Here is a 23,812-nt window from a genome sequence, read left to right on the forward strand (position 1 = left end):
TTATGTTAAAAATGTTTTATTTTCCCTCAATTATAATGTTAAAACAACTTTTAACATTTGGCTGATTGGGGTTTTTTTTTTAATGTTCTGAGTTACAAATTCTCTCTTCTCCCTCCCTTCCCTCAAGATGGTGTACAATCATGTACAATATTGTCATTTTGTACAAGACTCAAACAGGAAGGAAGGAAGGAAGGAAGAAGATACTATGCTATATTCAGACAATATCAGTTCTTTCTCAGGAGGAGGATAACATGTTTAATCATGAGTCCTTTGGGACTGTCCTGGATCACCACATTCCTGAGACTAGTTAAGTCATTCACAGTTCATCAGACAATATTGCTATTACTGTATATAAGGTTCTCCTGTTTTTGCTCACTTCACTTTGCATCAGTTCAGGTAGCTCCAGCACCATAAAGAAATAGAAAACTAGGAATATGGGGTTTTTTTGTCCTTCATTTTCGAAGGAAGACCACATCAGGAAGATGATGTCATGACAAGCATGTTAACTGGATTTGAGTGAAGGGGTGCTGTGCTAAGTCATAGCCTCACTTTCTCTTACAGAGCCATCCCGGTCCAGTGGACAGATGTGAATCAGGTCAACTAGAGATGGCCCTGAATTTGTGGCATTCAGTGTTTGTTTAGTGGCTTCCCCAAGGTCACACAGCTAGTAAGAGTCAAGTGCCTGAGGCTGGATTCAAACTCCTGTCCTCCTAACTCCAAAGCCAGTGCTCTATCTACTGCACCACCTAGCTGCCCCAGGAAAATGGTATTCCAGAAGGCAAAGGATCTAGGCTTACAATCAACCAAAAAAAATTAATATAATCTTACAAGGGGGAAAAAATAGGCCTTTAACAAAACAGATTTTCAAACATTCCTGATGAAACAAATAAAGCTGAATAGGAAATTTAACATACAAATTCAGAATTCAAGAGAATCATAAAAAGGTAAACATGAATAAGATATGAGATTAAACAATTAAACTATTTATATTCTTATATGGGAAAAGATATAACACCTCTGAACTTTATCATCCCTAGAGGTCATAAAAGGAGTCTAATTAGATGAAGGGGCTTGGGGTTGATTCTGATAAATTTTGATGATCTCAAAAGAACAAAAGAATAGGTGGAAAAGAAGAATACAATGAATGAGTGAGGAGGGAGACAAGAATAGAAAAAAATTATTTCTTCACATAAATGGGATGGGCAGAGTTTATGCAAAAAAAAAAAAAAGAAAGAGAACACTAGACAGGGAAGACAATACTTAAACCTCACTCTCATCTGAAATAAAGAAAGGTTAAATATACATTCACACTCAGTTGTATAGAGAAACATTTTACCCAACAAGGAAATAGGAAGGAAAGGATTTAACCAGGAGGGGGAGGAAGACAAAAGGGTGAGGGAATAAAAAAGGAAGACATTGGTAAATAGTAAATTCTTTACCATCTGTATCCAGAGAAAGAATTATGGAGTTTGAACAAAGACCAAAGACTTATTTTAGAAAAAAATTTTAATTTAGGAAAAAAAACATCTTATATAATTTTGCTATCTCTTATACTTTATTTTTCTTCCTTAAGGATATGATTTATCTCTCACAACATTCAACTTAGATCTAAGTATACCATAGAAACAATGTAAAGACCAACAGACTGCCTTCTGTGGGGGGTGGGGGGGAGGGAAGTAAGATTAGGGGAAAAATTGTAAAACTCAAAATAAATAAAATCTTTCTAAAAGAAAAAAAGAAGTAAATTTTTATTGTGCTTTTATTTGTCTGCCAAGGACAATGATCATTATACTGAAAGTGACAGAACAAAAATGACTTATAGGGAATTGATATTGCAAACTAAGTCAGGAAAAATTTAAGAATACCTAAATCCCTTGTTGAATACAGGTTATCTGATTCAGATAAATATCCTCCAATATTGAAAAAAAAAAGTAGCATTCAATAATATTACAAAGATAAAGGAAAATTGAAGAGTCACCACAAGGTAGGAAAAGAGAAATATCTCAAATTTTTTTTAAAAGGAGGAAGAAAACTATACTATACTACAAACTATGGATTATTGAGTTTGACTTGGATTTCTAAGTAATTTTTGGTGATTAAAGAGGTGGCTGGAGAACCATTAGAAAGAGACAAAGTGATAAGAAAGAGCCAACATGGCTTCATTAAGAACAGGACATGACAGCTTAACCCTATTTCTCTTTTGTGACCTGATCACTAAACCAATAGATAAAGGGAATGCTGTGCATGTAGTTTAGCTAGATTTTGGCAAAATTTGCAATAGAGTATCTCACATTATGCTTGAAAAGAATATGAATATTGATTAGACAAAAATATAGTTATATAGGTTCAGAACTGATTGGATGGTCAGACTCAAAAAGTAGTTGTTAATCATTCAAAAATCATTGGAGCAAAAAGTGTCCAGTGAGAGATAAGCATGTTTGAGTAGACAGAGTCAACAAAGTGTTAAGCTGGAAACCAAGACAACCTGGATTCAAGTCCTTCCTCTGACACATATTAGCTATATAACTGAGCAAGTCACCTAGCCTTTCTGCATTCTATACAACTCTCTAAGACCATAACATTTCAGGGAAGGTGACAACCTGCATCAAAAGGTTATCTCCCCTAGGACTTACCTATACAAATGAAATCACAGGTCCAAGTCCATCCCTACACTTATATAAATAAAGATATAGATAGCACATTGATCAAATCTGCAAATTATACCAAACTGAGAAACTGGTAACATACCAAACAAGTCAGTATCAAAAGATTTTTATGCATAAGAACACTGAGCTGAAATGAATCTAATGAGATGAATTCATTAGGGTTAAGTGTTAAAGTCTTACACCTCACAAATAAAACATAGAAGAGATGGGTAGACAACAGTTTTGTTTTGTTTTTAGGGTTTTTTCAAGGTAACGGGGTTAAGTGACTTGCCCAAGGTCACACAGCTTAAGTGTCTGGGGCTGGATTTGAACTCAGGTCCTCCTGACTCCAGTGCAGTGCTCTATCCACTATGCCACCTAGCTTCCCTGGTAGACAACAGCTTTTCTCAAAATGATTTGGAAGTTTATATATACTGAAAGTCTAATAAAAATTCACAATGAGAAACAGCAGCCAAAAAAAAGTTAAAGAAAGGCACATCTAGGAATAGAGAAATGACGGTTATACATTCTCTGCCCTATCAGAACTCATTTGGAATAACAGTTCTAGGTGCCTCAGTTTAAGAGGTATATTGATTGATAAGCTGGATAATGTCCAAGAGGGCAACCAGGATGATAAAGGTCATCAGTCCATGTAATATGAAGACTGGTTAATGGAATTGGAGATGTATAGTACTCTGTAAAGCAGTCTTTTAGGCAAACATACATTTGGCATTTGAACAACAGGGCCAGCCCAATGGAGTTGCACTCTGCAGTAGAGTTTTGAATGCTCAAGAAAATACCTCTGATAACCTTGTTTTGCCAGATTATCTTCAGAACTTTCCTAAAACAATTCAAATTGAAGCGATTTTGTTTCTTGCCATACAGTCTCTGGTATACAGTCCAGGTTTCACTGGCATATAATAGTGAAGTCAGTACAACAGCTTCTGTAGACCTTCAGTTTGGTATGCAGGCTAATACCTCTTCTCTCCCACTTTCCTTTGGAGCCTCCCAAACATCTGGCAATGCATGAATCAGCCTCATCATCTATGTGGAAATCTCTGGAAGGTATACTGCCAAAGTAAGTGAACTTATCCACAGCATTCAAAATTTGTCCATTTGCTATAACTAATGGTTCCACAAATGGATTGTGTGGCCCTGGCTAGTGGAGGACCTGTGTTTTTTTGGTGTCAAGTAAAAATTAGCACAAGCAGCAGAGAATCAATCCATACTTTGTTTCATATTAGCCTCAGAGGCTGTACTGCGTGTTCAGTCATCTGTGAACAAAACGTCATGCACCAATTCTCCCTCCACTTTATTCTTGGCCTGAAACCTTTTCAAATTAAATAATATACCATCAGTGCATTAGCTGACCCTGATGCTGGTTTCATCCTTGTTGAAGGAGTCTGAAATCATCACTAAAAACAGCATGAAGCATTGCTTCACTCCATTGGTGATTGAGAAAGTGTTATTTAATTTTAAAGGGCTTTTTGCAAGGCAATGGGGTTTGCTTAAGGTCACATTTAGGTAATTATAAAGTATCTGAGGCCAGATTTGAACACAGGTCCTCCTGATTCTAGGGCTGATGCTCTATCCACTGTGCCACTTAGCTGCCCCAAAAAGTGTTATACAAGCATTGTCCATTATCCAGAACCCACATGAGCATGCCATCATGAACTGATATATAACACTGATGAACCTCAGGCAACTAAATTTTGCCATAAGGCTTTTTCCACAAGGCTTCACAAGTGATGATTTCAAAGGCTTGGACAGATCAACAAACGTTGATTCAGACCTCTACTCTACTGCATTTCTACCCTCCATACAGTGACTTAGCACAGCACCCTTCACTTAAATCCAACTCACTTGCATGGCACGGTATCACCTCCCTGAAGTCATGGTCTTCTTCAAGAACAAAGGACAACAGGTCTTCAAGCAAAGTTTAATCAATCTATCTTATACTGGAAATTCTTTTAAAGTATAGGTTCAATTAGATGGCTACTATGGTCCCCTCTAACTCTCAAATTTAAAACTCTACTAACTTCATAAAGTTTTTTTATGGCACTTAAACAATTTAAGCTATGGCTGCAGCAGGGAAAAAATCTGTAGAGATTATTTAAAAGCAAATAATAATAAATGCCATGATAGCCATTTATCAAGCATTAGATAAAAAGGAATATTTCATAGCCTATGTGCTGTTCACATGTGATACATTTTTAAATACCCAAAGATTTTATAAAGGCCTTGTATTTAAAATTTTGGGAACAGCAAGTGATTAAAGCCTAGATCTGGAGTCAGGAAAACCTGAGTTCATATCCAGTCTCAGACTCTAGCTATGTGACCTTGGGCAAGTCACTTAACCTTTTTGTGTCTCAGTTCCCCTAACTGTAAAATGAGGTTAATAATAGCATCTTCTGGAGGCAGCTAGGTGGTGCAATGGATAGAGCACCGGCCCTGGAGTCAGGAGTTAGTTCAAATCCAGTCTTAGGACACTTAATAATTACCTAGCTGTGTGGCCTTCGGCAAGCCACTTAACCCCATTTGCCTTGCAAAAGCCTAAAAAGAAATAATAGCATCTTCCTCCCAGTGTTACTGTAAGGATAAAAATGAAATTATATTCATAAAAAAGCCTTTAGCGAACCTGAAAGTGCTATGTAAATGCTAACTATTCTAAATACTCACCTATTATGTTTTCTTCCACAGAGGGAGTGAGTTTATTGCTCAGTTCTTCCTGCAAGTCTTCAACAAGTCGGTAGATAATGTTGTGTAGTTTAATTTTGACTCCTTTTTTCACAGCTAACTGCTGGATAACTTTGCTTGCATTTACACTAAAGCCATATACAACACCTGATGGGCAGAAATAGAACTTGATGATTAGACAACACAAATACAAGAACATTTGTTTGCTTTTCACACAGAAAATAAATTCTTAATCATGTTCTCAACTTCATACTAAAATACAATGTGAAAAGATAAGAAATTCTTAAAAATCTTTTTTTATGATAATTAACAGGTTCCAAGTGAATGAAGAAATTGACAAGTTCTAATATAAATTTTATATACTTCTAATATAAACTCTATGCTAAAGAATTCTTCATAAGATCACTTAAAAAGTATTATAATATGGATTGTAGGCAAAACTTTATACTTGATGCCTGTTAGGAAAAGAAATGAATTGCAAATGTTACTGTTATGATTTCTGAAGCAGTAATTTAATTTATCAATAAATTAAAATCTTCTTGCCCATTCCTTTAATAAGCTCTTGAAGATAAACTTCCATTACATACTCAATAATGAACCAAGACAGTAGACATGCCACAAATACATTTGTTCAGTGAATGAACACTACTGAAATAACTTTTCTATATTATGAGAAGGAACATATTATCCAAAGCATTTGTTTGTATATGCTGCTACACAGAAAGTCTGCAACTAATAAAAATCTGCAATCTAACAACTAACAAAAACTAACAAAAATTTACATATTATAGCTAAACAATTCATTCAATGAAATAAAGACTTAAAAGATGTAAACTTTACCATTAAATGTTTCAGCAAGATTAATGTCATTTTCATTAATATCACCTACTCCAAAATGTAATAATTCCAGTTTACATTCATCTGTAGCATCATAGGTATCAATAACATTCAAAATAGCCTCAACCGAACCATCCACATCACCTAAAGAAAAGTTTAGGAATATTGATGTTAAAAAGCTGAAACTCAAAAGTATTAAATCAGAATAATTTAATTCAAAAAAGACACTGAATGCCAGTTATAACTATATTCATTTTTCTTTACCTTGACTATATATAATACCAAGCTGGCCTATAAAAATATAATGAATATCTGATTAAGAGTGTAAATGTCACTATGTTGTACTTTATACTACAACTATAAATAAAGTATTTGTACTAGGAAAATCTTACTAAGAATTAAATGTCATATAACTCAAATGAACTTTCTAATTTATTAGGGCATTTAGGAACATATATAGACAAGGCACAGGTAGGAGTTGAATTTGAAGGAATAATATATTAAAAAGATGGAGTTATCATTTCAGTAATACAATAATCAAAGAAAATTCTAAAAGTCTTGTGATAGAAAATTCCATCTATATCCAGAGAAGAAATTGTGGAGTTTAAATGCAAACTAAAGTTTACTATCTTCAATTTTTAAAAGTTGTCTTAGGTATTATGTGTTTTTTCTACTTTTTAAATTTCAATTTAATTTAATTTAATTCAATTTAATTCAATTTAATTTCAATTTGATTCTTCTTTCACTAATATGGATCTACATTTAGCATCATTATGCATATATAATCTATATTAGACTGTTCTCTGTCAGGGGGGGTGGGGAGGGAGGGAGAAAAATGTAAAACTCAAAACCTTACAAAAAAAATGATTGTTGAAAACTACCATTGCATGTGGTGGGAAAAAATAAGTAAGTAAAATTTTGAAATGAATTAAACATCATGAATAATTTATGCAGTAAATAGTAAACAAGCACAGTTTCAAACAGGGCCTAGCTCACAGAGAGCACATAATGTTTACTGATTGATTGAAAAAAGAATTCAAAAACAAAACACATAAACAAATTGGCACCTTTAATAATTATAGGAAGCTTGTTCGAATCTTCTGTTTTCTCTTTAATTTTTAAGTTTTGTAGTTTTTTAATTTCTTGATACTTTATATATCCTCTCTCTTTCCAGTTTAAAGATCCTAACTTCTCCCGGGCTTTACGATGTGCATCCTGGTGTTCCTTTCGTTTTGTTTCAATCACTTTAAAATCCTCTTTTATTTTCTCCTGTTCTTCAGCATACTTCCTCCAATCAACAACTTCACGTGCTCTTTGCTTTCCAAAAAAAAAGATGGATTTGTTATTTACTGATGGAGAAACCAGAAAATCTGAGATGAGGCTCTGTTTATAATGAAAGATAAAACAAGGATCTTGAAAGAGTAATGGACTTGATGTCAGAATCTGTCTTTGGACCTCCTAGGTTCATAGATTCAGACCTGGTAGTGACCTTATAGATCACTTGGTGTGAGGCCCACCCTCCTCACATTTTATAGATTATTAAACAAAGACCTAGAAGTTAAATGACTTAATCAAGATAATATAAGTAGTAAAAAAGATGAACAAATGTGTGAACCCAGGTTTTTTTTTTTATTAAAATACAGTATTCACAAGGTTGTTATAAGGAAAGTACTTTTACATTATGAAATCATACATAATAATAGTAAACTCTTCCTACTTTGAAATTATGTGAACATACCTTATAGAAGCTACAAAAATTCCTTCATAAAATTTGCATTTTAGATGTTTATAAATTGATACTCAATAGATCAAAAGGACAAAACTGGTTATGATATCTTATCCATGTGGATATTCCTTTTGCTGCTGCAGTTACCAACCTATTCACCCCTTTTTATTCTGTGCAATTCTTGCATGTTCTTCCATAAATTCTCCAAAAAAGCTCTCCTCAAGTCTGGTCAGTTTTCTTTTCTCTCATTTTCCTAACATTAAGGTCAGGAGTACAGGATTCAGACTGTCCACCTATTATCCTTTATTACTGTCCCATCATTATTTAATATTGATGGGAATGAAAATACTTACATATCTATTTAAGTGTTATTGGGAAGAAAGAAAAGTAAAATTAATAAAAATTAAAGCACTTTATAAATGTGAGCAATGATAATAATAAGGAGCTGTTAGTTTATTGCAATTTAGTTTAACTTCTGAAAGAAATGCCTTCCCTCATTATGCAATAGCAAAAAAAGCATATTTAGGAATCAAATTTAATATACCTCAGATTCTACTTCAAGAATTTCATCTCCTGCAGAGGGAAGGTCCTTCCAACCTATAATTTCCACTGGCATGCTAGGACAAGCATCATTGATTGCTTTTCCATTCTCATCAAATAGTAAACGAACTTTTGCCCAACTCTTTCCAGCGACTAGAACTGCGCCCTTTCTCAAAGTTCCTCTTTTAATTATAGCTGTAGCTACTGGACTAAAAAAGAGAAAAAAGTGATTTGTAAGAAAAACTACTATCACAATCCATATAGATACTATTATGATTGTATACATCATAAACAAAATGGTAATATGAACAAGAAATTATAAGGAACTAATAAGGATAAAATGTTTACATTACAATATGGGGCACAAAGTAGCAGTTCATACAAATAAAAAGAAAGGGTTCAGGTGGCACCAAAACCCAACTTTCATCTGAACTGCTTAAAAAGGGAAGATATGTATACATAAAATTCATAGCTGCACTTTCTGTGGTAAGAATCAACTGGAAACAAAGTAGATGCCTATTGACTGGGAATGTCTAAACAAACTATATAAATAAAATGTAATGCACTATTGCTATCGTTTAAGAAATAATGAAATTGAAGAATTCAAAAAAAGCATGAGAAAACTTATGAATCAAACAAAACGAAGTAAACAACAAAGTCATATGCCCAATATTTCCAATCATGTAAATGAAAAGACCACAATCAACAACAAAAAAAACTAACATCCAGAAGTTGTATAACAGTAATAACCAAGCTTGATCCCAAGAGTTAAGAAAATATAGCTTCCTCCCTCTTTTGCAAAGATGAGGAATTATAAGAATTTGCAACATTGCATATTCTATTGGAATTGATTCTGGAGTATGAGGAATTGCTTTTTTTTCCTCCTTTTTTATTCTTTGTTACAATGAATATCTTGTTGATGAAGCAGGAATAAGCTGAAAATTGAGGTAACATAAAACAAAATATAGAATTTTTTTATAGAATGGAAAATTAGTCAATAAAGAAAAATAGTGCCATAAACAAATACAGTGATAGGAAATCCTGAATACAAATCCTAAATACAAAATTATAAATACATATTATAATTACCCTCCAGCATTAGTTTAATTAGAAAGTGTGACAATAAATAGAAATATATATATGTATATTAGCAATCCTACCCTTTTCCTTTATCTGTTCGAGACTCTACGACAATTGCTTCCACAAGACCTGTGGGATCTCCTTTCAGCTCCAATATCTCTGCAAGAGCAACTGTTGCCTCTGCCAAAGCCATCAGATTGTCACCCTTTAAAAGCAAAAAAAAACTTACTTACTCACTAAATACTTGTACTCCAGACAGAAAGTACACTAAATTTTTAGTTTCTACATTATATTTTTCTCTTAAAGTCTATTCAATAATTTTTAATTAGTTATAAGAACCAATTAAAAAGAAAATTTCTAGAAAGATAAGTTAGTCTAAGGTTAAAAGTTCCACAAGGAAGAAAGCAACCTATGCCATGTTAGTCACTGTTGGGAGATCTCTATCACTCACCACCATACATTCCACCTTTTATTTTTCTCCATTTATTTTATCTTTCTTTCTTTAATTCTTAATTCTCCTAAACCTACCTTTATTAATATTTTTCTTTTTATAGTCCTAGTGCCTAAAACTAAGTAGGTATTCCATAAATATGTGTTGAATTGTTGGATTGTCTTCCTTCATCATTTCTCCTAACAATAACATTGTTTTACATCTTTATGGAATATTTATGCATTTCAAACTGTTTTCTTTTTGTTTTACATTTTTAAAAGTCAACTAAAATCTATCTGCTCTATCCTTCCCCAACCTCTTGAATAAGAAATAGGTACAGTCAAGTAAAACAAATCCTGGCATTAGCCATGCCAAAATATGCCTCCATCTGTTCTCTGAGTCCATCACCTCTCTGTCAAGAAGTAGGCTGCATATGTCATCATGGGTTTTCTGAAATATGCCTGGTCATTGTGTTGATTGGAGTTCTTTCAAAGCTGTCAAACTTCACACATTTCTCATATATAACTTCACAACAATTATATGCATTGGTAAAAGGGACAATTCTTATATTCATTTAATATATTAGGAAACTGAGGCTTAGAGAGATTGTCACTAATTAGTGTACAACTATAACAGGTTTCTCAATTCCTAATTGAATGTTCTCTCTACTACAGTACCTGCCCATATAGACAAGTAGATAGCAAGTGGATAGCACCCTGGGCCCAGAATCAGGAAGACCTGAGTTAAATTCCAGCCCCAGACACTTACTGGCTGTATCCCTTGGCAAGTCACCCCTCTAAGATGCAGTTTTCTCATCTCTAAAATTAACCAGAGAAACAAAGTGGCAAATCACTCTAGTATATTTACCAAGAAAACTCTAAATAGAGTCAGACATGATTGACAACTGAACAACAACAAAACCTGCCCACAGAATGTGGTGATGACACTCAGAACTAAAGAAATTAATGATACTGGTTATAAGAATTATGGGTAAATGAAAGACCAAAGTACTCAGTATCAAAAACCTGTGGTTACCCCTGGTTTTGCCACCATAAAGGAAATGCTTATATAAGCAGATAGGACTTTTCCTCTAAAAAAGGGAGTTCTTTGCTGCTACATACAATGGAAAAAAATAAGTCTCACTGAAAACTCTCATCAAAAATCATCTCTGCCATTCCCTGAGTAGATTCATACATCTGCTATCCTTATCATGTTAGCAGAGGAAGAAAACATATCTGCAGCTGACCAAGGCTTCAAAGCCTCTTCAATCTCATTATCATAAGCTTAATTGTTGTGCTTTGTGCAGATCTAAAAAGTAAATCAAGAAATGTAAAAGGAAGATTAAAAATAATCTATATATGTGAGAGCTTTTGGAACAGAGTTTTAATATTAATATAAAAATATTTCTAAACACTGAGATCCAGGCAAATTTAGGGCAAGTAAAAAATCAAATGAGATTTTAACTATAGGAATATACTCTGTGTGTATTATGAATGTGTTCAATGTTAGTTGATTAAAAAAAAGATCTGTGTGCTATGAGCATGCTGAGGGTCTTAGATGTGAATGAAGAAAATATCTAATGTTATTTAAAAGCAGGGTCTGATAGATGGAGGAACTATCCAGCGCAGTATTTAAGAGGAAAGGGATTAATTGATCAAGTCAAAGGAAAACCATGGCATGCTACAAACCTAACAGCAGCTAGAATTACTAAAAGTCAATCAATTACCCATGAAGGAAGCCTAGAATTTTCTCTGACTTGTTCCAATACTCCTGGAATTTCATAAAACATTTTCAGACTACTTTGAACTCAGTTTCAAATATTTATATTTTTCACTGAACCATTATGATAACCCTTAAACAGGGTTCAGAAGACCTGGCCTTTAATTTAAGCTCCAGAACTAAGCAGTATGACCTTGGGTATATCATTTAATGTTTTGAAGCTCAGTTTCCTCATCTGCAAAATGAAGAAAATAAGATCATAGGATTATAGATTCTTGTGTTAGGAGGGTTCTCAGCAGCAATCAAATCCAAATCTCTCCTTTTAATTTTGAGAAAACTAAGACTAAAAGAGATCAAGTGACTTGCCCTGGGTTGCACAGCAAGTTGTGTAAAATATGAACCCAGGCAGCCAGCACCAGAATTCTATCTACTACTCCATGCTTCCTCCACAAAGTTTTAATAGCTTTATGTCTTTTACACCTCTATTAAGCACTTATGTGCCAGGCATTTACAAAAATCATCTTGTTTGATCTTCACAATAACCCTGAGACATAAGAGTTATTATTATCACCAGTTTACAATTGAGGAAACCGAGTCAAATAGAGATTAAAACCACTTGCTCAGGATATGACAGCTGAGAGATCAGAACTGGCCTGCAGGCAGAAGGCTCTACCTACTGTGCCACTTGCCTTTCAAAACCATGAAGGACTATGCAAATGTAATGTATTATTATCATCACCTGAAGACGGTTCTGAGTTCCTGATAGCTTACCTTAAGTGCAGAGATATGTATTGCCTGAACATCACCCCCATACTCTTCACAAACCACATCATGACTCAACAACTCTTTCTTCACTCTATCAGGATCAGCCTCTGGTTTGTCACACTTGTTTATAGCAAGAATGATTGGAACTTAAAAAAAAAAGTTTCAAGAGGGTGAAATGAGAAGTGAATTTACAGTACAACTTCTTTCTCTCTCACTTTAGATACTAAGCCCTCATCCACACAGATTTTCCTTTTTTCAGTGGCTTTACAACATTCACTTTGGGGATCTAATGGTGATAAGTATAAAGATGAGCTATTCTTTGCTAACTTTGGCTGTTTCTATTTTATGAAACACAGCATAGATAGAAACCAGGATCTGGGTTTTAAGTAAGGAAATATGTGAAAAACATGAACTATACCATTATCAGGTAACCCATTTAACTTAATCTGACTACTTTTTTTTGAGTATTTAATAAAATGACAAATGCAAATATTCTAAATAGAGAATCACTAAATTTTAGAGACATAAAGATTCTCCCTAATTTTACAAATAAATAAACTGAGACCCGGAAAAGTAAAGCAATTTGACCATCTTCATTTTTTTTTTTGAGACAGGGTCTTTCCCTCTCTAAGCTAGGCTGGACATACATAGTAGCTATTACTAAGTGGGTCCCAATACTGATAGTTATGGAAGCTCTCACCTGTTCCTAAGTGAGTTTTCCTTCCATAGACAGCCTGTCAGTCTTTCATCCTCAAATGCTTACCATATTAAGGCAAAACTTAATATGCACACCCAATGGACATTAGCCTTCCTGCAGTTCAGAACTGAGATCCCCAAACCTCACCCAGTCTTCCGAGGTAACAGGAATTAGGAGCTTGTACCATCACTCCCATCTAGTTTGATTAAGATCCTCAAGTGGGATTCAAATGGGCAGAGTTGGGACAAAAGTCCAGGTCTCATATTTCCTGGTCCAGTGTACATTTTTTATGTTTTTGCAAGGCAATGAGATTAAGTGACATGCCCAAGAGCATTCAGCTAGATAATTATTAAGTGTCTAAGGCCAAATTTGAACTCAGGTCCTCCTGACTCCAGGGCCAGTGCTCACCACTAGCTGCCCCTCCAGTGTACTTTTTACCAAATAATGCAACAATGTGGGAATGACAATAGTATTTAAGACTAAAACAGAAGCACATTTTTGGCAATAAATTTAAGTACAATCTAATAATTAAGTAACTCCTTATATGTCTTTAAAAATTCTTTCATACTTCTACCACAACTGTAAGATTCAATATAAGATCAAATGAAATAAATTATACAGGAAAAAGTACTTTAAACTTCAAAGATCTATTCATACCAGCATACATTCTCAGTTACCTGGCACAATGAACTAATTCTTAATTACATTAATGGAGGGGAAAAAGAAATAAAAATAATCCAAAAGTGAATAATCTAAATATCTATCATTGAAATGTGTCAGGGGGCCTTTTTAATATGCCTGTGTCACATGTAAATTGTGTCCTATTATAAAGGTTTGACCTAAGAGAAAATAAGTCTGATTATCTGGGATAGATTTTCATCTAAAGTAAATGCAGGGGGGGGTGGCTAGGTAGCACAGTGGATAAAGCACCAGCCCTGGAGTCAGGAGTACCTGGGTTCAAATCTGGTCTTAGACACTTAATAATGACCTAGCTGTGTGGCCTTGGGCAAGCCACTTAACCCCATTTGCCTTGCAAAAAAACTAAAAAAAATATAAAGTAAATGCAAGGAGCTGAGTTATCAATAAATCTATGAAGTAGATTCAGAGATAATAGTTAGTACAATGTGCCTGAGATGTCAACTAAGTAAATCCATAATAGTGGAGAAAGGACTGCCTAAATTTGTAAGCAAGATTTGTGACTACACAGGAATAAATCCCACTAGAAACAATAAAGTAAACAATGTGTATCACTATTGCTAGAACACCTCCCCTAGGAAGTCTATAATACTTTCCTAAAACTAACTCTTTCTCAAAAGGAAGAAGCATACCATTCCAATTTTACCAAGGGAGAATTAGATCAAGTTATTTTCTACACATTGCAGTAGTAAACATTCTCTCTGTTAAGGTATGAAAATTCCTTTTGGGGATTTAGAAGAACAGATTTCTGACTGGAACAGCTTTCTTTACATTGTGCTAGGTCCATGAACACTTTTATACCTAATCAAAATACTAAAGCAAAAATAGTCAGTCATACAAAGTACCTTGAGCATTTTGGGCATGTTGAATAGATTCCACAGTTTGTTTCATTACTCCATCTTCTGCAGCTACAACTAATATGATAATATCAGTGAGATGAGCACCCCTGGATCTCATAGCTGAAAAGGCAGCATGTCCTGGAGTATCAAGAAAAGTTATCTTTTCCCCAGAAGGTAGAGAAACTGTAAAAATAGAATTCCAAAGAGACAAGAAATTCAAAATGTATAATCTTTAATTTAAACAAACACAAGTACCATTACTGAATTTATTCTACTTCAAAATAAGTACTGCTTTTGTTTAGCAAACCAATAGAATTCACAATAGGGATGATAAATTCATATTAAAAAAGATAATGAAACATCAATATTATCTTTAAACTGTACACAAAATACTTTATTTCACGTAGCATTCTTTAAATTTCAATCTTACAACAAAATTCAGAAATATGCCTATTTATATTCTGGAGGGGAAAAATCCTGAATAATCAGGGGTAAAAGATAGAACCTATTTTTTTTACATATGTATACTACTTCATTTTAGAAAAGAGAAAACAGTTAGCGAGCTAAATCAATTCCCTGAGCAACACTATAAACATCAAGGAAAGGAAGAAAGTTACAAATACATGATCCAAGTAGAATTATGGAATGATTTTAAATTCAATTTAAATTATACATTTTCCTAGACTGGAAAGAGAATTACAAAACAAAATATACCCCTTACAAAATGTACTCATGGAGCAGCTAGGTGGCACAGTGGATAAAGCACTGGCCCTGGAGTCAGGAGTACCTGGGTTCAAATCTGGTCTCAGACACTTAATAATTACCTAGCTGTGTGGCCTTGGGCAAACCACTTAACCCCATTTGCCTTGCAAAAAAAAAAAAAACCTAAAACAAAATGTACTCAATTCATGAATATCTAGAGAAAAGCAAATCAGATGGACAGTCCAAATACTGAACTGGTAGAGCAAATGATGATGGGGATGAAAACAACTGTTGTTTTTGTTATTGTTATTATAGCAACAGTTAAATCATGAAGGATTTAAGGAAAAATTTGCACAAGAATCAACTAAGAGGACTCTGGAGCAGCAGCAGCTGCAATGATGAAGGGGCTGCCCATACTAAAGAAATCAAGGATTTATCAAAGTATATAAGCATATTTCTTATCGGATTCAATAGTAAATTTGTGCTTCAATTTGCCCTCTATATACTTTTAATCTGAAACATTGCATTTCATATTATTGACATAGGAAAATTATAAATAGCATTCCTAAGCATATTAAGAGATAATCTATATTCATATTCATACCAAGAAAGGCACCAATATGTTGAGTTATGCCTCCAGCTTCCATTGCTGCAACTTGAGTTTTTCGCAGTTTGTCAAGTAAAGTTGTTTTCCCATGATCAACATGACCCATTATGGTAACAACTGGGAACCTTGGGATTAACAAAGCTGGATCTGCCTCAGGCCTACAATTAACAGCAAAGAATTTTCATTCCAAAAATATTAGAAACATTGTATATCTTGTGATATCTTATGTACTGGTTTTCAGTTTGCTCTTTAAGTTAACAACAAATCATTATATAATCATCACTTACTCTCTCATTATACTTCCTTTATTCTATGAAATTACTCATGACCAAGATATATAGGAAACAGTTTTTGTTCATTTTTAGTTAGCATCCATACAACTTCTAACACAGTGGTAATATCTATTCAATATATATTTGCTGAACCAAAATTTTTAATTAGGAATTATCAATCATACATGGCAAACTGAGAAATACAATCCTCATTAATTTTTAACAAACACATCTCCAAAGTAACAATGTTGCTTTAAAATGCTTTGAATACTTGAAATATGAAAAAATTTACCTCAGTTCACATTGTCAAAATATAAAGTAATTCCTAAAGCATAAAAGCCCAGCCTAGAATGTACTACTTCGTCAACTTCAATTATTAGAATATCCAGTTTCCTTCAAAAGCCCAAAGGCCATCTGCAACCTAAGACTTTTCCTGATCCTCGATCAACTGGCTAACACTTCCCACTAGAATTACCCTATATTTGCTTTGTATATGTTCCTTTATGTGTACAATGTCTCTCCTAGAAATATGTAAGCTCCTTGAAGAAGCAACTTTCCTTATATACTTAACATCTGGCAAGAAACCAACAACCAGTAAGTACACAATAGATCAATTAGTGTTTCATATTTAAAAAACTTTGAGTTTTACCTTCTCACAGCATCTTTGTTTTCTCTGACTTTATCTTGTTTTCGTTGGGCTCTTTTGAACTTCATCCCTGATTTTTTTAAAACTTCCTTAATCCAAACATCATCTAGGGGTGACTCAGGTTCAAGTAAGTCAATGTCAAGAGCAGTGTTCAACAGGGCCTCATATACATGATCTAGTGAAGAAGAGATGATACAGCTTTTAAAAAGAAGAATAGAACACTGCTGTGTTCAATTTTATTTTCATATTTATTTTAAAAGTCTGCAGAAACAGTAGCATTGAGCTAGGTACTGTGGAAGATGCAAAGTTCAGATAAGATAAAGTCCCTACTCACTTAAGGTTCAGAAGGGAGACAAGACATGAACACAGATAATACATAGGGCTATTTAAGTACATTAGAATGATACAAAAAAAATGTTGTGTCACTACCAATAAGACTGTGAGGAAAGCTTTATAAATAAGATGGCACTTGAATTAAATCTTAAGAGGAATTCATAGTCAAGAAAAGAAAAAGATGAAAATTCCAGGCATAGGAAATAAAAAATTGGAGTGTATTCAAGAGTTTGTGAGTATTCTTATTGGCTGGGTCATAAGAGTTTGAGAAGAGGACTAACTTGAAATTAGGTTGGAAATCAAGATAGTGATAGATTGTGAAGGATCTTGAATTCCTTGACAAAGAAATATAAACTCTACTTGGAAATTAACAGAAACCACTGAATATTTTTAGGCAGAAATCATATAAGATGTATGCATAAGGAAGATTTGTCTGAGGTTATAAAAAGGATGGGTTGATAAGCGGAAAAAGTAAAGGCAGGAAGATCTTTAAGGAGGTTACTATAATAGTTTGTTCAGGTGGTAAAGTGGGCCTTGCCTGGGATGATTAGAGAGGAGGAAACAAATTTGAATGCTATAGAGAAAGACTCAGCAGGATTGGCAGTAATCTAGAAATAAAAAGGAAAGGAAAGAGTAAAAAAATAACATCAAGCACATAAGGAAAAGTAGAAATTCATTTTATCTGCCTTCTCAACATTTATCGTACTCTGTAAATGCTCAGTTATATGACCTTTCAAACAAATACCTTTATTCACATGGTAGTATAGTTCCAACATATGAATGTATACAGTAGACTCTGGGGAAAATTGATTTTTTAAAATTTATTCATTCTGAAAGGTTAAAATGTGTGTGTGTGTGTGTACAGTCTTTTAAAGGATGTATTCAAATGACACTTACGATATTGTTCTTGTGTACCCACTAAAGATTTGTTTCTCTTTTTTAGTATTGCCCTGCTGTATAATAAAGGCTGTATCTATTTTACCTAGCAAAAACTTGAACCTGCTATAGTATGAACTTTTGACATACTTAGTTTTTGATAATCTTGTCAAGTCAGAGGTCAGAAACACTGAAAAAATATCTGGACTCTATTGTATTATATAATTTTCTTGTTCTGAATGTCCTCAAAATTACAATCAACAAACTGATCCATTTTCTAAAATCTTTTAAGCCAAAATCATATGAAAGACAAAAGTTTGCAGATAATTTTTACACCTTTTAGAAGTGCATAAAAGTATATTGTGTTGAGGCAGCAAACAAAGTTGAGTACTGCATTTTAGATATTTAGTTTTATCATAATGTATTCATTTATCCCATAGCACAGTGTATTCATTTTACCATCTAATATATGACACACTTGTAGCAAGTATAGTTTTGTGATATTTATTTCCTTTTGTATTCATTTAAGCATCTAAATAAATTCTGTAATTAAAATTGCTGTACAAAAAATAATAAAATATCAAGATTTTTAACATTATAGATTTGAATGAAGACTGGTCTCTGACAAAATAGTGAAGTCAATAATGAAAATATGGAAATGTTAAGTAAGTATCAGGGTCCCTTTAAAATACCTAAAAGCATACATCGAACAATCAATAAATGCTACTAAACATGAGTTATTATACAGGATTTTAAAAGTACACTTTAAAAATAGGGTGGGCATTCAGAAGAGTAATTTGGAACTATGCCCAAAGAGCTATAAAATTGTGCATATACTCTGATCTACCAATATCACTGCCAAGTTTATATCCCAAAGGCATCCAAAAAAAAAGGGAAAAGGTCCCATTTGCACAAAAATATTTATAGTAGTTCTTTTTATGGTGGCTAAAAACTGGAAATCAAAGGGATGTCCATCAATTGAGGAATTATAAAACAAGTTATGGTATATGAATGGAATGAGAAATGACAAGCAGGATGATTTCAAAAAAACCTGGAAAAACTTTCATGAACTGATGCAAAATAAAGTGAACAGAATCAGGAGATACCCTACACTGTAATAGTAATATTGTTCGATGAACTGTGAATGACTTAACTATTATCAGGAATACAATGATCTAAGACAGTCTCCCATTTTTTTTTTTAGGTTTTTGCAAGGCAAATGGGGTTAAGTGGCTTGCCCAAGGCCACACAGCTAGGTAATTATTAAGTCTGAGACCAGATTTGAACCCAGGTACTCCTGACTCCAAGGACAGTGCTCAATCTACTGTACCACCTAGCTGCCCCTGATCTAAGACAATCTCAATGGACTAATAATGAAGTATATTAATCTGTCTCAAAAAAGAACTAATATGGTTTGAATACAGACTGAAGTATGCTATTTTTCCACTTTCTTTTTTTCTTTTATTCAAGTCTTCTTGTACAAAATGGCTAATATAGAAATGTTTTGCATATTTGCACATGTATAACATATCTAATTGCTTATAATCTCAAGGAAGAGGGAAGGGATAGAATCTGAAACTTAAAACTTTATGTATAAATATTTAAAAATTGTAAAAAATAAAATAAAGCAAGTATGAGAAGATGAGGTTTCAATGGTCTTAGAGAGTCTTTTCAGGATTATGAATATTAATTATAGAACCATGACAGATATAGCTTCATTATGGAATATTTTTGAAGAATTTTCCTTTGTTGATTCTGTGCATTAGTTTCCTTCACTAATCTAAAGGCCTGTATGTAAAAAATTACAAAAATTATGAAAATACCCTAAACCTAACATCTGTAAAACACAACTAAAAATACTGATTTTCCACCAGTTGGAGAATGAAGCAAAAGTACTCCAACAAAAACCTATAAAAAAGAAACTAGACTAAGCAGTAGTCAGGAAAGTAAAGGAAGCATCACAGGAATCATCATTTTCCTAGTCAATATAAGGAGACAGATAGAGGTCCAAAAGTACTGGATCCCTACAGCGTCTAGGAAAGGAAGACACTAGTAGAGCCTTCAGTGAAAAACCTGAAGTAGGAGCTGCAGCTAGTACAAGAGCGAGAAGTAGTCCCATACTGTGTTCTCTGTGCAGTGGATTTGAAGCTGTGTAGGGAACAGAAAGATCTTTTCTGAATACCCTAAAGATACATCAAAGATACTATAAAATTTAGGCATAAGATTCTATCAAATTTAATTAAGAATAGTCACAGGGGCAGCTAGGTGGCATAGTGGATAGAGCACTGGCCCTGGAGTCAGGAGTACCTGAGTTCAAATCCAGTCTCAGACACTTAATAATTACCTAGCTGTGTGGCCTTGGGCAAGCCACTTAACCCCATTGCCTAGCAAAAACTTTTAAAAAAAGGAAAAGAAAAAAAAAAGAATAGTCACAGGTTATTTATTGGGCTTGACCCTGAAATGGAATATTAAATTCATCCCAAAGTAGTTTGTTCTGAATCTTACAGCTAATTAACCAGAACAAGGAGTTCAGACAAGAGCTTCCAATTAGCTTGGGGGGTGGGGGGAGCCAGGGCTAGGGGCAATTACAGGGAGCTACAGTCAGGGGCAAGCCAAATGAGGAAAGAGTTTGCAAAAGTACAACAATAAGATCAGACCACTTTGGGTACAAGGAAAGTTTGCAAATCCGAAGATTAAGCTATTCCAAAGATCCTTAAAGAAAACAGTACTCAATACCCAAAAAGAGCAGTAAGATCCTAAAAAAAAAAGGCCCAGACATTCCTCCAGAATTGCAAAGAGCCTGGCCTTAACTAAAGCCCCCCAATTTCAGGAGCAAAGGGGAAATAATTAGAAAACAATTATTACATAAATAATGAAAATTTATTACTTAAAAAGAAAACAAATTATAACCATAAAGAGATTTTATGACACAAATCCTAAACAGAATGATTCTAAAACATCTACAAGCAAAGACTCAAGGGAAAACACAGTTTGAACATAGGTTCAGCTAGATTTTTAAGAACTGAAACAAGATTTTTTTAAAAGTTTATTTTTATGATTTTATAAATTAAATTGAAGTTTTAGAGAGAACTGGAAAAGAAATGAGTTTCCATGGAAAAATTCTGAAGAATTAATAGCTCAGTACTAGAGATAACCTTACCCATGCAACAGACCTCTTGAAAATTAAAAGAGATAGTTAAATAGAAGTTAATGACTCCATGAGACAGGAAATATGAAAACAAAGTCAAACACCAAAAAAGAGAAGAAATATAAGATCTCCTGTCATAAACAACTCACCTGGTAAATAGATAAAAGAGTGATAATTTAAGAATCAATGGGCTACCTAAAAGCCATAATCATAAAAAAGATCCTGGATATAAAATTTCAAGAAATTTTAAATGAAACCTGTACATACATAGTAGTAGATCAAGAGGGCAAAATTAAAGTAGAAAGAATTCATGACAGAAATCCCCAAAGTAGAAAAAATTCATGATAGAAATCCTCAAATAAAAACTTATAGAAATGCCACAGTCAAAATCTAGAGCTTACAAATCAAAAAATACTGTAAGCAGTCAGATAAAAGTTAGGCTCACATTAGATTTAGAAGTTGTGACTATAAAGGAGCAGAGAGCTTTGGAATATGATTTTTCAGGATGCAAAAGAAAGAAATTAATAATTTACCTAACAAAACTGAATATAATTCTACAGGACCTTTAATGAAATAAAAAACTTCCAAATGTTTTTAATGAAAAAACAAGAACAGAGTAGAAACTTTGACAGAAAAACAAAATAGTAAAGAGAAATGACAAAAGGTAAATACCAGTGAGCAACTAGAAAGGATTAAACAGGTATGAACTGTTTATATTCTAAAAGGACATACTGTATTTCTCCAAGTATAAGATGTACCCAATTTTTGAAAAATTTGGGGTCTAAAAACTGGGAGTATCTTATACAATGTTTGTAGATTTTTTTATTTGCATTTCAAATTTGTTGTCTTTGTGCTCTTTGTTTTCCATTTGTTATCAGCATATTAGGTTATGTTTTGCCACATTCTGACCAGAAATGGCTCAGATTTTCCTACAATGTTGAATGCAAGTTATAAGTGATCCAATTTGCAAAAGTGAATGAAAATTGTGCTGCTGAATGTCAGTTTGATCCTCTTCCAACTGAGAAAACAATCGGAGACTGGCTAAAGGAAGAAGAAAGCCTACTGAAAATGCCACAGCAGAAGAAGGCCATGAGAGGCAAGGCAGCCAAATGACCTGATATGGAGAGGGAATTGAAGAGATGGATTGAAGAGCAAAGAGCCATTGGAATTCCTGTGTCCACAAAGATGGTTCAGCAGGAGGCAAGAAGAATTGCTGATTAAAAAGAAGTGACTGATTTCAAAGGAGGACACAGAAGATTATACAAACAAGTATCAAGGGTTGAGGGAAGCAGAATGTGGAACTCATTTCCATTTGAATTGGTCAAAAAAAGGGGTGAAAATACATATGTATACAAAATTGGATGCAAAAATACATTAAACTAAACAGAAAAACAGGAGGAAACAAGAAGGGGCATAAGAATGTATACTTAGGAAAGTATTGTATAACAAACTAACTTTGGAGGAAAGAAGGAAATATTTGACAAAAGGGGTTTTTTGGTTTTTGTTTTTTAGGTTAGGTGGCTTGCCCAAGGCCACACAGCTAGGTAATTATTAAGTGTCTGAGACTGGATTTGAACCTAGGTACTCCTGACTCCAGGGCTGGTGCTTTATCCACTATGCCACCTAGCCGCCCGGACAAAAGGTTTTAAAGGAAGTAGTGGTACTACCATTTTTATATACAGCACATGTACATAATATATATTTTAATGTCTATTACATATATAATATATATTGCCTATATAGCAAGGCACTGTGCTGAGCCTATCAATCATCTCACCTGATCCTTACAAAAACTCTTGAGATATAGATGTTATTATTATCAGACATAAGGTAAGTGACTTGTCCAGAGTACACTGCTAGTAAGTATCTGAGATTGGACTTGAACTCAAAAAAACTCATCTTCCTGACTCCAGGCCTGGCACTCTATTCACTGTACCACCTAGTTGCCATAAACAGTGAAACTATATTTTAATTAAAGGTAACAAGAGACAATGAATTAACATCAAAACTTAATATGACTTGGACAAGCCTTGCCAAAAAAAAAAAAAATTAACATGAATGGACCAAATAGTAATGCACTTAAATACTTAAAAATCAATAAATATTTAACCTAAAGGAAATTCTAAATGAGTTAAAGGAGAAAATATAAAGTAAAATCGGAACAGCAGGACACTCCAATGTACTACTTTTAGACCCAGGCAAATGTAACAAAAACCAAGAAATAAACAAGAAACATCTAAGTAGAATTTCAGTAAAGTTAAACATTAAAGATCTCTGGAAATTTCTGAATGGAAATTAAAAGTGAGTTATGTTTCTCAGTTGTGCATGGCACCTTTCAAAAACTAATTATGTGTGTACAGCATAAAAACCTCACAAATAAATGCAGAAAGCCAGAAATAATAAACATCTCTTTCCTGAAAACATTACAAGAATTTTATTCAAAAAAAACATTAATTAAAGGATTAAAGATTAAGTCAAGACTAGTAATCCTAAAAAATCAGTAGGTCAAAGAACAAATCATAGAAATGAGATAATTTCATTAAACATAATATCAACA

General features: G+C 33.6%; 1 protein-coding gene across 4 annotated transcripts in view; it reads right to left on the minus strand.

Annotated features, from left to right (window-relative positions):
• The window catches only part of MTIF2 (mitochondrial translational initiation factor 2), a 38,095-nt gene that overhangs the window by 7,667 nt on the left and 6,616 nt on the right, over positions 1–23,812 (minus strand). For all 4 annotated transcript variants that reach the window (XM_074206331.1, XM_074206336.1, XM_074206342.1 and 1 more), the window contains 9 exons: positions 16,902–17,073; positions 15,978–16,138; positions 14,678–14,854; positions 12,446–12,585; positions 9,606–9,730; positions 8,450–8,654; positions 7,247–7,496; positions 6,183–6,323; positions 5,325–5,489 (listed from right to left, as the gene is read on the minus strand). In XM_074206331.1, coding sequence (XP_074062432.1) covers positions 5,325–5,489; positions 6,183–6,323; positions 7,247–7,496; positions 8,450–8,654; positions 9,606–9,730; positions 12,446–12,585; positions 14,678–14,854; positions 15,978–16,138; positions 16,902–16,966 — 1,429 coding nt within the window. In that variant the 5' untranslated portion in view covers positions 16,967–17,073. The remainder of the gene's footprint in view (positions 1–5,324; positions 5,490–6,182; positions 6,324–7,246; positions 7,497–8,449; positions 8,655–9,605; positions 9,731–12,445; positions 12,586–14,677; positions 14,855–15,977; positions 16,139–16,901; positions 17,074–23,812) is intronic.

Source organism: Macrotis lagotis, chromosome 1 (genome assembly GCF_037893015.1).
Source record: "Macrotis lagotis isolate mMagLag1 chromosome 1, bilby.v1.9.chrom.fasta, whole genome shotgun sequence".
NCBI lineage: Eukaryota > Metazoa > Chordata > Mammalia > Peramelemorphia > Peramelidae > Macrotis > Macrotis lagotis.